The following is a 15,378-nucleotide window of genomic DNA, read 5'->3' on the forward strand; positions in this document are numbered from 1 at the left end:
AGTGCAACTTCAATAGTTTGTCCCTTTCACCACCCTTGAAAAAGATTAGATAGCTTCTTCTCTCACTTTAATAGCCTTCCTCTATTTAGTTGATATCCTCGTAATGTGGGCCAATAAATCCTCATAGAGAGAGAATTCCCAACCGAAAGCATTAACTTTTATATTTTTCTACCTTTAGAAAAGATCTTCATTATAGTAAGGTCATGACTATTTAACCTCTCGAGATAAGGATAAACCTCCCTCTAAAATTAGACTTGGGGCATCGTGTAGACCCAATCACAATTGGAAAGCTCCACTTTCTTATGCCCTCTGCCCATTCTTTTGTATTCCCCTCTCCTAAGTAGACATTCTTTCCTCTGCCATCATTAGTTATCTCAAAATAATTGGGCAAATGGAGGAAGGAAGTTGACCTAAAGCTGTTTTCAATGACACCTTGTGTAAAAGAAAGAAGACTTGGATGCAACAAAACATCAAATGGTTGAGTAAATGGAATAGCTACCTAAATTAGTACCCCACAAATAGTAAAGAGATAAAGGCTTTTGTTATGGATAAGTTTCACAAGTGGGCTTGGGGTAATGAGTTAGTGAGAAAGAAAAAATATCATATCATGGAGTTCAATCTTGCTTATGATCATCATAAAAAATCTTATATAAGGGCTAATATTTCATGGAAAGCTAAGTGTATTATTGCTCAATTAAGAACTAACTCTCATCAGCGCCGTAGTGAAATTGGTCGTGGGAAAAGACCAAAAGAAACTTGGGAGGAAAGAGTGTGTATTTTTTGCACATCTGGGAAAGTTGAAACTGAAAAACACTTCATTTTAGAGTGCGACGCCTTCAAGAATGTTAGGGACAAGTATAAAAATTCTTGACTGCGGGATCTTGGTATGATTTTTTCAGTGAAGATTTTGTTGAGAGGTTGGGGCCATTTGTCAGCATTTTACACAGAAAGCAAGCAGATTTGCGAAAATTGGTTAGGTCTGATGTGCTACCCCATAGACTCGTAGACATTAAATTTATTTATTCTTTTTCTCTGTAATTAGCAAACAAATCAGCTACTCTTTCTTTTTCGGAGCACATGCCTAGACTGGACCTCCTCAAAAAAGTCTTGTCAAACTCAAAAGAGTAAAAATTATCTGTCGATGATAGTCCAGCTGGCGGATTACCCGCCACAGAAATCAAGCGAAATAAAATGTCTTTTCAGATGAATTACTTAATATTTCCCTAACGTCATCGATTTGGACATCTTTATAGCGAAAGTCTCTCCTTACTTTTCAGAGTGATTATGTAGCATTTTAATCTGTTGATGATGGACAGATGCAAACCTAACGGTACTGCCTCTTGAACGCTTGCAGAGTGCTCTGCAGAAATTATGGAAGTTTTCAAAAGAACTGCTCAACTGAATACAGGAGCCCAAATTCCTTTGATTGGGTTGGGGACTGTTGCTGCTGATCAGAATGAGGAGGACATTACAGTAGCCGTGATTACAGCTCTCCAGGTTTATTTCACTGTCCAAAATATAAGACAACTGCCCTCTGCAAAACCAATTAAAGAATAGATTAGTACATTTCTAGCTTCTATTTTAGAGTTTTTTCTTTTCTTCAGTTTGGGTTGGCTTCGAACCACTGTTGAAATTAGTAGGTAGCGTGACTGATGCTTTTGAAGGCTGATTAATTGGCTTTATACACAATTTGATTTACTTTCATCCTGATGGATCTCTCAGTCTGATCCAAAAACATTGGTATAAACAAAATTTATAGTTCTTTATAAGGTTTTCTATAAAGATGTCAGATTTTCACAATTCATGATATTGATCAATGTTGTTTTAGGATTAGGATTACTGGGTAAGAGTTTTTAATCAATGTTTCAGATCAATTTCTCTAAAATCTTCATGATGGATCAGAGTATGTGATCCTATATGTTGACTAAAAAACTCTTATATAATCTAATGAAGAAACAATATTGATCAATTTCTATCATTTTATTTTGTAGTTGTAATTGTGGGTGAATATTTTTGTACTATTAATTTTTAAAGCTCACTGCAGATATTAAAGGGGTTCTCTTTCAATTGGTTGAGCATAATTGATGAGGGTGATGGCATGTCCTTTGATTAGACCATTTACCCAGATTCAAAATTTAGGTGAAACATATAACCTTTATTTCTTAATTTTTAATAAAAAATATCAATATATACTTGTACTTCCATATCAAATAACAATACAAACTTGTTAATAATATAAAATCCATCATAAATAGAATTAGAGCTCTGCACTTGCCTGTTCCAGATTATATAAAGTTAGAACTGTTGCAGTACTATTTACTTTGATATAATAATTAGGGGCATTCTGCGAAATCGTATTTCACAGAACGGTTTAAAAATTAGAGCCTTTCCCTTGTCTATTCTATGTAATCTAGCATTGACTTTGTGATTGAACATTTATGGCATTGGGCAAATTCGTTTTCACTTATATTCAGCTTCTGCAGATTGTGATATTTGCAAAGCATCGTTAGATAGTGTAATTGATGATTTTAAAGGGTAATATCATACGTATCATTTTAGTACTTAGTTATTTTGATATATCATTTTATGTTGTAGGTGATTTTTCTATTGTTATGGTAGGGAGAGGGTTTTATAGTGGAGTAGGTTTTTATAGCGGAGATAGTAGTCGATCAAATAGAGTCTTTTACTGGAGCATTCAAATAGTCATGTCAATATTTATCTTCAAAAAAGATTGCATTAAATCTAAATGAGAAATCTAGATCTGTTGGGTTACAAAATTTTTCTAGAAAATGCAATCGGATGTTGGAGAAGCATTATTTGCATGGTAAAAATGAATCCTCAGGGTTATCCCTCAAGACCTCAGGATTTGAGGTCTAAAGTTTAGAGAACTCAGAAAAATCAGATCTTTCAGAAATCAGTGCGGTTCCAAAATCAATACTCTAACCAGGGCTCCTTTAGGCGGCAGAACACCTGGACAGAGCACCAGAAACCCTCGAGCTACCAGAAGAACCACATATTTCAATGGCTTCATAAGAACCAGAACTATCAAAGACATTCTTGGTTGGGTCCTCAAGCAAGCTTCCCACTAGAGAGAACAGTCTTTCCTCGCCGGTCTGGCATTGATCAACAAGCAAGTAATCGAAATCATTGGTTTAACGATGCTGTGAAGCACCAAAGCTTAGACTCTTGGGCTAAGAAAGTAGCAATAGGCTCAAATAGCATCCCTATTTCAGCTAGGGATCAGAGACTTGCTCCTCCCAAGCAAACCCTGTCATATAATCAGCACTCTCATAGCCAAAATTTGCAAGCTCGCCCTTCAGCTGCATCTTCCTTGCCCTACAAGGGTTTGAGGGCCTCGGGTTTCAAAAAACCTTTCCCCTCGTGGCCAACTCCTAACTTTGATTGCAAGGATCAAAAATGGAATAGGAAGTCCATGGGAAGTAAATTGTTTGTTCTACCTTCAGAGTCCCTGAATCCTATGATTGCTCGACTCAAAGAAAATGCTTTCTTTGCGCAATGGTGTGGAAGCGGCGGGAATAGCAAAGATATAATTGCCTGGTGGAAGTCTTCCTTTCCAGGTCTGATTTCAGCTAGATAACTTCAAAATGATTTTTTCTTCTTAGAATGCATTGACTCGTCTTTGAAGAAAGCAATCACGAAAGGTAGTCCTTTGTTTTTTCAAGGCTCAACCTTTCATTTTCTAGATTGGAAACTAGGCTTCGACTCAGTGCACCATAGATTCGAGAAAACTCTAGTTTGGCTGTCTTTAGTAGGCCTCCCATCTGAGTTTTGGTGTCCGGAGGCTGTGTTGAAGATCGGCAATGCTTTAGGATCCTTAGTGGGGATTGAGGCAGATTTCCTAAAAGGCCTCAAAGGGGATGTAGCTAACATTTATGTTGAGATTGACCTTAAGAAAGGCTTTTATAGCGATTTAGAAATTATTTTAGAAATGGGAAGATGGAATCAAAAAGTGATGAGAATGGGAAAGGAAATCCCTGGCAAATGTATTCTCCGAAACCAAATAGTCAATAACAGCTCTTTGGCAGCTTCAATGGGCGCTCTCAACCTATCTCATCCGCCTTCAGAGCTAACCACCGCTGGTCAAGACTTCCAGAAGATGGTCAAGGGTTTGGAAAACCTTTCAAAGCCAGTTGCTTTGGATGCAGCCCAGGCAAGCAAGAATGCTTCTCAGCAGTCTCAAGATAGAGCTTTAGCTACTCCACTTGTCTCTCCTGCTCCTCCAGACTCACAGTGCCTTCATACTTCTAGAATTCATCGGTTTTCAAGAGATAAGCCAAGCAAGCTGAATCATTCAAATCCAGGTCAGGTTCCTCAGATCTCTCTGCCTTCTCTTTTAAGTTGTCCTCCTCTCATTCTATCCCCGATTGTTAAGATCCAATCTCAAAAGGCTGTTAGGAGTTTGTTTGGTAAAAAAAAAACTCCTTCTCTGAGCAGAGGAGCTTTCAACATATTCTCCCAACCTCTTGCTAAGGCTTCAAAAAGGAAGAATAGTTTAAGGCGAAAGAATCTAAGGGGAACCCATAAGCTAATAAAATCTAGTAAAAGAAAACGTATGCATCTTGCAAAAATCCTACAGGAAGAGGATGTCATTGAAAATGACCTTAACGCTGATCTGGAGGAGGAATATGAACCACACTTATTTGAAGGAGAGATCTCTCCTTCTTCAGATCTACCCCCATCAAACCAACATTTTAATCTCTCGGCAGAAATTCCTTACCCACTTCTGTTTTCTCCGCCTATGGTGCCTCAAGGTCTGGGTTTGTCTATAGATCAGAAACCCCAAAATCTTCTTCAGGATTTTTTGATAGAGGATGAGGACCTAGACTCAATCTTATAGACTCCTCTAGCAATACTGTACTCTCAGATTAAGGAAAAAAGGAAACTAGGGCTGCATCAGAATCAAGAGGGATTGGAGAATCTAGACTTTGGATCTTCCCCTCCTAAGAAGGGTCGCAAATCCCTCATTGAAGCTAGAACCCAGGATGGTGCTATGGAGAATCAATCAAAACTATCAGATCTCTGGAAAGTAGGGAAGGGAAATCCCCTTCCTGAACAACAATGAAACTCTTTTCATGGAATGTTAGAGGTCTCAATGCCCCTAACAAATAGAGGGTGATCAAAAGAAGGATTCTTTTGGTCAGTGCAGACATCATCCTCTTGCAAGAAACTAAATTGGAGTGTAAGCATGCAGTCTCATTTGGAAGTGGAATTAGTCCTTTGTTCCAGGCATCTCTACAATTGACAGTGGCTTTAGAAGGGGCATCTGGAGGCTTAATGATTGTTTGGAAGCCTTCCCAAGTCAAAGCTGAGGGTATTGCATCTAGCAAGAATTGGCTTCTTGCCAAAATTACTCACCTTTAGTCAAATACTTCCTTTTTTGTTATAAATACTTATGGCCCAGTGTCCCCTCACAAAAAGCGCCTCTTATGGTCCTCTTTAGATGGAGTCTTGTCTTCTTTGACTGAGGATCAACTTTTCATAGGGGGAGACTTCAATGCCATTAGGACTGCTTCCGAAAAAGGGGAGGAATCACCCGCTTAGGTGGATCCCAGCAGGACTTCAATGACTGGATTGAAAGGAATGGTCTATTAGAAATAGATTCAGGGGACACCTTCACATGGACAAATAGAAGGAAAGGTTACAACAATATAGCTGAAAAAATAGATAGATTCTTCTGGCAAGGTGACTTGAGGCTCTTTCCCTTTTCTCTCTCCTATGCTGCTCTTCCTTGCTCAGGATCAGACCATTACCTCATTTTGCTTTCTCTGCAAGGTAATTAGGAAATTTCCAAAGCTCCATTTAGGTTTGAGAATATGTGGATGAAAGATCCAAATTTTCTTACCTTGATAGAAAATTGGTGGAAGGAAGGATCATTTGAAGGATCAAAACTTTTTTGCTTTATTGCAAAGCTAAAAATTAGTAAAGCTGGAATTGCTCCAATGGAATTCTCAACACTTCAAAAACACTTTTTCAACAAAAAGATCACTAGAAGAGAGATTGACAACTCTAAATGACAAGATCATTTCGGTGGGAATGGATCAAGAATCCTTTCATCAAGAAAGGAACCTCCTTTTGGAGTATGAGGATATTCTTTCAAAAGAAGAAATTTTCTGGAAACAAAAGTCCAAAGAGAACTAGCTCAGAATGGGGGATAAAAATACCAAGTTTTTCCATAATGTAACAAAGCTCAGAAGGAGCAAGAATTGGATATCAAAATTGGAGACAAAGCATAACCAAATTTCAAAGGGGACCCTGATGAGATAAAGAAAGAGATCACCTCCTTTTACTTTAATCTCTTAAATATCACTGAAGTATCTCAATTGCCCAAACAAAAAAAGTTTCTGGAAGTGATCCCCAAGATCATTTCAGACGAGCAAAACCAGAAACTAAATGAGAGAATTAAGTTGGAGGAAGTATTCCAAGCCCTTAATCAACTTCCCTCTAGTAAGGCTCCTGGCCCGGATGGCTTCCCTGCGGACTTCTTCAAGAAGTGCTGGCATATATTAGGTTAGGACCTTTCAGAAGCTCTAGAATGCTCAAGAAGATCAGGGAGAATTCTCAAAGAAGTAAATAACACGTTTATAGCGCTCATCCCAAAAAAGGAAAAAGCATCAAATCTAGGCGATTTCAGATCCATTTCCCTATGCAATACAGTCTACAAAATCCTCTCAAAAGTCATGACAAATAGAATGAAGCCCCTCATGGAAAGTATTATATCAGTAGAACAGTCAGGATTTGTCTCAGGCTGCTCAATGATAATAGCGCAAGAAGCAATCCACACCCTTCAAAGCACAAACAGACCAGGTATGATAATAAAATTAGACATATCAAAAGCTTATGATAGTGTAGATTAGCGTTTTCTCTGCAAAATCATGCAAGCCTTCGGCTTTGCCAAACAATGGATCGACTGGGTGTTTGAAACTTTGAATGCATCTCAACTCCTAAATTTTCAATTCTGATAAATGGAAAGCCAACAGGTTTCTTTTCTTCCACAAGGGGTATCAGACAAGGAGATCCTATATCTCCTTTCCTCTATATTATAATGGGGGAGGCTTTGGGAAGGGCAATCAAAGCAAGTTATTCTAATAACCTTTTAGAGGGAATCAAAGTAACCAAAATTTTTGCAGTTACCCATCTGCAGTTTGCAGATGATAATCTCCTCTTGGGGGCAGCAAAAGTTAAGGAAGCAACCCACCTAAACCAGATATTAGAAACTTATGGAAAGGCCTCAGGTCAAATAAGAAATAAGGATAAAACTAAAGTTTATTTTTTCTCTACTTCAAATCTACTATAGGCCAAGATCCTTAGAATTCTAGATTGCAGAGAAGGATCTCTCCCTTGCATTCATTTGGGCATCCCAATAGACCGAGGTCTAAGGAACACTAAATTTGGGGATCCCTTAAAGTTAAAAGTGGAACAAAATTCAAACTCTTGGAAGGGAAAGTGGCTCTCCTGGGATGGAAGGTTAGTGATGATTCAATCAGTGGTCTCGGCCCTTCCTATTTATCTATTATCCATATTATCCCTATCAGCTAGTGCCAACTCCTTTATAATTAAGAAGATGAGAAATTTCTTTTGGCAAAACATTGAGGAAAAGCACAAAATTGCCTTAATTGTTTGGGATAAAATAATCAAGCCCAAGACAATGGGGGGATTAGGCATCAAGGATCTTAAATTGCAAAACAAAGCCCTAGGGGCTAAACTAGTCTGGAAATTCATAAATAATCCTAATATCACATGGGTCAGAATGCTGGCAACCACGTATCTACCAGATCAGGATCCTCTCAACCTTCTTAGAACAGGCAATTGTCTCAAGGGATCTAGAACCTGGAACTTTATCATCTCTTGTCAAAATTGGTCTCAGAATCAATCACATGGGATATTCATGATAGATCATCTAGTGTCTTCTGGGAGAACTCTTGGGGTGGTTATCCACCTGTTGCAAACTCCCTCAATATTCCTATTACAGAGCACTTGTTTAAACAGCATTGGGGTGTTCGAGTTAGAGACTATTTGGAAGAGGATGGCTTGCCGAATATCCAAAGTTGGAGGTGGAAATCAATGGAAGGATTGCCAATCCCAGGGGAAGATCTAGACCAACTCTTAGAACAACTAAAAGCAAGAAATATCAATCGTAGAAGAGGAGCAGACTCTTTAATTTGGGCATCCTCCAAAACAGGGCAGTATAATTCAAAAGATGGCTACAACGTTCTAGTCAGTAATTCAAATCAGGACAAGCAGGACATTTCGACGAAGTTGTTTTGGAGTTCCAAGATCATTCCAAAAGCAGGGTTCGCGTGGCTAGCCTATCAAAAAAAGTTTACAAAAATGGGATATGAAGGACCATCAAGGTGCATTATGTGTAAAGCTCAGGCAAAGACAGTGGACTACCTCCTTCTGAACTGCCCCTTTGCTTCCAAATGTTGGCGTTGGCTCTGTGCTAAATTGGGGTTGATCACAGCCCTACCAAATGACATAAAATCTCTATTTCAAAGCTGGCCTTTCCCAATTAAGGAGAGCACATTGAGTCAAATCATGGAGGTGTCCCCATCATGCTTAGTCTGGGAAATTTGGAAAGAAAGGAACCGCAGACTATTTGAAGACAAATCCAGAAGGCTAGAATCAATCCTAAACTCAATTGAATCAGCAATAGTGGACACAGTAAATTGCAAAATAGCTTTCTCTTTGGACCCGCCCAAAGTTTTCTCTTCATGGGATGAGAGCATCAGGAAAAACTGGCAAGGGATTAGGATTCCTTCATCCTTTGGGCAAAAAACCAATTCCAGAAAGGATGCTACCTGGACCCCTCCAAAGCCTGGCTGGCTAAAATTAAACTTTGATGGTGCCTCTAAAGGCAACCCAGGCCCCTTTGGCATAGGATATGTAATCAGAGATCACTTAGGATCGATTATAGGGAAAATGGCAAAGCCGATTCCACCAGACACCAATAACATAGCTGAATTCAAAGCACTACAGCTAGGATTGATGGATTGCATCAAGCATGGTCTAAGAAATGTTACAGTGGAGGGAGACTCAGAGATAGCAATAAATGCAATTAAGAGGCAAAAAACCCCAAATTGGAGACCACAGACAATTTTAGACAATATAATAGAAAATTTGGCTAGAATAGGGCATTTTGAAGCGAAGCATATCTATAGAGAAGCAAATTCAGTGGCAGATGCCCTATCAAAATTAGCAGCTCAGGGAACCTTCATTCATTGGTGGGATCAAGGAGCTCGGTTTATTGGTCTAGCAGATCAGGTTAATCAGCAGGAATATGCCCCTTAAGTCTTTTGAGTGTAAGTGACGAATTTCATAGAGGAGAGTAAAAAACAGTTAAAGTCACCTCTTAATTCAAAGCAAATGTCTAAGTGCCTATCTTTGGCGGTCTAGTGGGAAACGGTTATTTCTTTTTCTAAATTCAAACTTCACTTCACTTCGGGTAAACAGTGGGCCCGGACCCAGTGATGTCATCTAAATGCATTCTCAAATCAAGCCTTTTCCTTACCTCGCCTCCTGAGATCTAGTTGGCAGGAGCCGTCATTTAGGACTCAAGGTATGTGTTGTCCGTAGGGTAGCCATCTTAACTGAGCCAAGGAGATTTGGCTTGTCCAGGACAAATATACTCCACCACCTTAGCTGGCGAATTTAATGCAAAGCTATTCCTCATAATTAGGCGTTAAAGAGCGCATCCGATGATCTTGCCTTAGCGTATTCTGCAAGTCGTTATCATCCTTATCTTGCCAGAATCATCCCAAAGTTCAATCTGCCCATTCCTTTCTTGTCTGAATTCTCCGCAATTGCCAACCATGTCGACAGAGGCTCCTCATGGGTTTATTATGAGCGTCTATCCAAGGCCTACTTCCTGCTTTAGAGAAGACACCCCCATTTCCCTCTCGGCTTCGACGCGCCAAGTATCCTTTAGAAGAATTACAGACTTGAGACTGAAACACCTTCTTCTCCACTCAGAGTCTCTTGTTATCTTGGCAGTAAAAATGATTCTGGGAAGTGGGCATTTGAATAGGGAGGAGTATCCTTGAGACAACACTAGTATTTCTTCCAAGTTCGTTGCCTCTCTGATGGACCTAATATTAGCTAAGCAAGCTGTATGGAGCCTCACCAAGAAGCTATTTCCAGATGAAATCATCCAGGAATTCCAAGAGATTCTAAATAAGGCACGCCATGATTCAGGGGCTCCTCGGCCAAGCGAGAGGATTTTGTTCAATGCCTAGGGTGAGCTCATTAAATATTACCAGTGTTCCATGGGCGTTGGGGACGGGGGGACGCGTTTCCGGGACGGGGGAACCAAGGGCCTAAGTTTGGGGACGGCGGGGGGGACAGCGGGGGGGACGTCGGCGGGGGGGTGGTGGTGCTGATATAGTTATACATATACATATAGTACTTGAAAAACTAGTTTTGAAAAGATGTATGACAGTATTACAGTGTAAGAATTATATTTCAAATGAGACTATAGGAAATTTGAAATACTAAATCTAAATACCAAGATTTCTAAGTTGTGTTGTTATATGGAGCCTAATCAGACTCGGAGGTTAGATTTTCCCTACTTCTATCGGTGCGGTTTCCCCCTATATTTTTCAATGGGGGTTTGGGGGCAGCACCCCCAAGTTGGGGTCAAGGGGCATCGCCCCTTGCGCGTTCCCTGTCGCGATACAGGGCGGGGTCGAGGGGCAGCGCCCCGCGAGGCCAAAAATACTTTTATTATTTTCTAAAGGCGTCGGATGTTATTTTTCTTTTGGCCCACGTCCAATTAGAGTTACCCCTTAACCCTCAAAAAACTTAAAAAGTCACTTTTTTTTAAAATTTTAATATTAAATATTGCATATACGTGGGGGCGACAGGAGACGTCTGGACGTCTCCCCGTCCTTGGAGAGACGTTTGCACGTCTCTCGAAGGACGGGGAGATGCCCAAACGTCTCCCAAGGAGACGTGGAGGCGTCTCCATGTCTCTTTGGGAGACGCCTAGACATCTCCCAAGGAGACGTCTCCAGGTCTCCCCATCTCCCTGGGAGATGCGGGGACGCGGGGATGTCTCCGCGTCCCGGCGGCGCTTGGGTGGCGGTGGCGGGACGGCGGGGGACGTTGCGTCCCCGTCCCCCCGTCCCCGAGACGTTTCTGACGGGGGGACGAGCCCAAAAAGGGGGGGGACGTGTCCCCGTGGAATGAGGAATATTACCCTTTCCTATTAGACTTGAAAGGGAAGGACTTGGACAGACATAGAGTTTTTTCTGGAGTAGGTCTCAGATATCTCAAGTGGCGATTCTTAGGGGAAAACCCGGAAGACCATGGTAGAGAGGAAGAGCCTCTTCAATTTGCAAGACTTAATGGAATCCTGCCTTTGAAAGCCGAAGATGAGAAGCTCCAGGCCAAATAGGATCGCCGAGGTGGTGCAAGCAGGGGCCGTCGGGGGTCTGGTCGTGACCATGGCCGCCCTCCGGGTAGAGGTTGTGGGAGTGCGAGAAATTCTGCTTCTCAATCCGAACCCTTGAATGAAATTGCAAGCTAGGTTTCTAATTTTGGTTCTGTTTAAAGACATTTCCGTCGTTTATCTCTAAACTCTCGTAATAGCTAATTTTGGCTACATAACTATGTTAAAATCTCTGTTATTTTGGCAGTTGAGAATCTGCTATCCAAACTTTCTACAGTTTTTTATGATCCTAGACTACATAATCTTGCTAGATTTTGGAATGATAGATTATGAAGCCTATGGTTTTCTGCCTGCCTGGAAACCCTCGTTCTCGAAGTGCTGAGAATGGTTTCAAAAGCACTCATTAAGCTTTTTTGATATTTCATCATTCAGCTATGTTAATACTGTAATTATGCATAATTAATATAAATCTCGGCTCTGCCTTTACTGATTAAAAAAAAAATCTAAATGAGAAATCAATTATGTGATGCTATATCAGCACACCATAAACATGATCTAGTGCACAATTATCAGTCTTATTTTGTTTTGGACTATTTTGGACACCTGAACAAAAAAACATACTGATATGACATCATATTTGAACATCTGAACTCAAAACCAAATTGTTAAATAGAAAACTTTTAAAATAAATTGATGTATAAAATTGAAAATGATTTGAAAATACCCACAGTAAATTTTTTCGAAACGCAAAGCTAAAATGCTCCACTATAGAACCCTATTGGAACCCTCTTCCCTTCCCTTTCTTTTCTAAGCTACATATTATTTTGCAGCACTAATGATGAAATTTGTGAGCAGTAATGCAATTGGGTTGTTTCTTTCAACAATTATATTTGTAGGTAGGTTATCGACACTTCGACACAGCAAGCATGTACAAGTCAGAGCGTCCACTGGGAAAAGCTCTGAACACGGCCTTTCAAAATGGACTTGTTAAGAGGGAAGATCTATTTGTCACCACCAAACTATGGAATACCGAACATGACGACCCCGTAACTGCAATCAAGAGTAGTTTGAAGTATGATTTCCTCATTACAATTTCAGTCTTTTATATTGTCTCCATATCGCAGATCCTCTAATTCCAAATTATTTGTAATATTCAGGAATTTACAACTGGATTACGTTGATCTGTACCTTATCCACTGGCCCATCAAACTAAGAAAAGAAGCTCCAATGTCCGCGTCCAAGCCTAAAGAAGAAGACTTTTTGCCCTTAGATATGAAGTCTACTTGGCAGGGTATGGAGCAATGCTTGGAGATGGGGTTTACCAAAGCCGTTGGGGTTAGTAACTTTTCCTCTAAGAAGATTGAAGACTTATTGACCCATGCTAAGATCCCCCCTGCAGTTGATCAGGTAATGAGTTACTTGTCATGCGCCTCTTAGGTTGTATATAGTATACTTTTCTTTTTTTTAATCAGAAACACCCTTAATATAAATATGCACTTGTGAATCAATGGGTGAACTTAACAAACTATTTAGACAATTCTAATCTTCATTCCCCATTGAATCTTTGCTGATACATTGTACAGTGCAGAATTATATGCCATTCATATTAAATTTATTCTTAGAAAGTTGTGTAGATTTCCTTGAGGTCTGTGCAATGGAATGGCAGGTAGAGATGCATCCACAATGGCAGCAAAAGAAGTTGAGAGATTATTGCAACAAGCATAACATTCATGTGAGTGCGTGGGGTCCTCTAGGAGGACATAATAAGGGGTGGGGTTCTAATGAGGTGATGGATAATCCCCTTATGCATGAAATCGCACAAAAGCATGGAAAGACTAGAGCCCAGGTACTCAATCATATTTGAATCTGTGGATGTTTTTCTTGAGATAACGAACCTAGGTTGGTAACTTATGTTACTGTCATGCAATTGCAGGTTATGTTAAGGTGGGGGTTAGAACAGGGAGCGAGTGTGCTGCCCAAGAGCTATAACACAGACAGAATATTTTCAAATTTTCAAATATTTGATTGGTCTTTGACTCCGGATGATCATGATAAGATTGACATGCTTAAGCAGGTTAAGTTATTTCGTGGGGATGCTTTCGTTAATAGCACAACCGGCCCCTATAAGACTGTTGAAGAATTATGGGATGGAGAGATATAATCTTTAGAATTTGAAGGTCACATAGAACATTTGCTACTTGCAAGAACAGTCCTTTGTTTTAAGCTCTGGTGTGATATAAAGGGAGGATGTAATATGTTTGGAGACAGCATTTATTGGTGGCAACAAACTTTTATGGATCAAGGAAATGCTGTTTTATATGCAAATATGCTTTTTGGATTGTGGTTTCATCTCAGCAATATGTTTGTAGAGTAGTTATAGTTCAAAAATATGTTAGAAATTCAATGTTTAAATTGGTGTAAGAGATTTTGATGTTATTATATGTAGTAGGTTTTTTTTAATAGTTTAAAGGTGTTTTGGTTAAAAGTTTTTCAATCATATGTTCAAAATAAACTAACATATATGGTTATATTTCATATTAAAAAATATATGACAATGATGAATAAAATATTGTTATTGATTAAAGGCAAAATAGGTTTTTATGGAATTATGAAATTCTTTACAACATTCACAACAATAATTCCACCATAAAGAGATTCAACAAGCAACCAAAAAATACATAATACACAAGAAGAAAGACAAAATAGAGCCCCAATTAGAAATGCTACAAGATTTCAATTGCCTCCAACTTTGACTAGTAGAAATTATCATGCAATTGGACAAATCCTAACAAATCTTACAAGTCTTTCTTCTCTTTTTCAAGAGATTTCTTCTTATTAGCTTTGGTTATGGTTTTAGGCCTGACCTGCCCACTTTTATCCCCTAGAGCAGCTTTATTAATATATTAAAATAAATGACTTTCATGGAGATCTTTAAGCTTATCAATAAGAATTTTAATTCTAGCTGCACTATTTTTAATTGTACATTTGCTGATCTGTTCAACACACTCAAGATTGTCTCTTTTATAGTCGTCAATTCATTCTCCATAAAGGTGGCCTTGTTATGACATCTTGTTTCCACTTCTCCACTGCAAACAGTTCAACCTTAAATTCATTTTAATATTGAATAGGTCTTTTTCGATCCAATCCGTCTTAGGGATACTTCCCAGCCTTGTAGAATATTCATATCATCCTCCTTTGAAGAATAAGTTTGACCCCCATTCTCTTCTATAGTGCTTCTAGCTTTATATTAATTCTGTTAATTTCCACATAAAGCCATTTGGTCATGGTGTATTGGGAAGAAACCACCACCTTTATGGTATTATGAACCTTAAAGAGCTCCTCTCTAGAAGAGGCATTAGCTATGAGGACAAGAAAATCCTTGGGAATATCTGGGGTGAGATTCAAAATTTCTAGGAAGAGGATCCCAACCATAGGTTCCATAAAAAATGATTTCTTTTTTGGTTTCTTTCTTTTATTTGATACTATCTTCTGCCAACTCTCTCTTCAAACCCTTTTCATTTGTTCCTAGTCTTAGATTCTTTTGAGCAAAGAATGTTTTTCTTCGCATCCCCTTCTTTTCTTGATGGATAGGCTTAGAAATATCATCTTTGAACTTTCTCTTTTTCTTGTAGGGCATCACCGTCTCTTCAAAAACTTTATATTGTAGATCGAATGATGGACTCTAGAGCCACATGAACAGATTCACCTAAAGCATCTCCAGACACCATTCCTTCCTTACCATCATCTTGCGAAATATGTTCTAGGCTCAAAGACTTAAAAGATGAGGTCTTAATATACTCCACAACCTTATATTTACTCTCCTCCTCGAAAGAATCTCTACCACCTAGGACTTTTCAACCAGGAGCCTGTGTCTTCATATAATTCACAATCAAAAACATAAGAATGCTTTTCGATTTTTTTTTATTGAATTTTCCAAAAATGCCATAAAAAAGAAAGGGGAAGAGAGTATC

At 39.3% G+C, this 15,378-nt stretch overlaps 1 protein-coding gene across 1 annotated transcript; it reads left to right on the forward strand.

The window, feature by feature from the left end:
- The first annotated feature begins 1,230 nt into the window (after positions 1-1,230).
- LOC131035555 (aldo-keto reductase family 4 member C10) lies at positions 1,231-13,756 on the forward strand. The gene is made up of 5 exons (XM_057967270.2): positions 1,231-1,497; positions 12,304-12,479; positions 12,565-12,814; positions 13,074-13,253; positions 13,341-13,756. The coding sequence occupies exons 1-5, from the start codon at positions 1,372-1,374 to the stop codon at positions 13,566-13,568; spliced, it is 960 nt and encodes a 319-aa protein (XP_057823253.2). The 5' UTR covers positions 1,231-1,371; the 3' UTR covers positions 13,569-13,756.
- Positions 13,757-15,378: the final 1,622 nt, after the last annotated feature.

This window comes from Cryptomeria japonica, chromosome 3, assembly GCF_030272615.1.
Source record: "Cryptomeria japonica chromosome 3, Sugi_1.0, whole genome shotgun sequence".
Classification (NCBI taxonomy): Eukaryota; Viridiplantae; Streptophyta; class Pinopsida; order Cupressales; family Cupressaceae; genus Cryptomeria; species Cryptomeria japonica.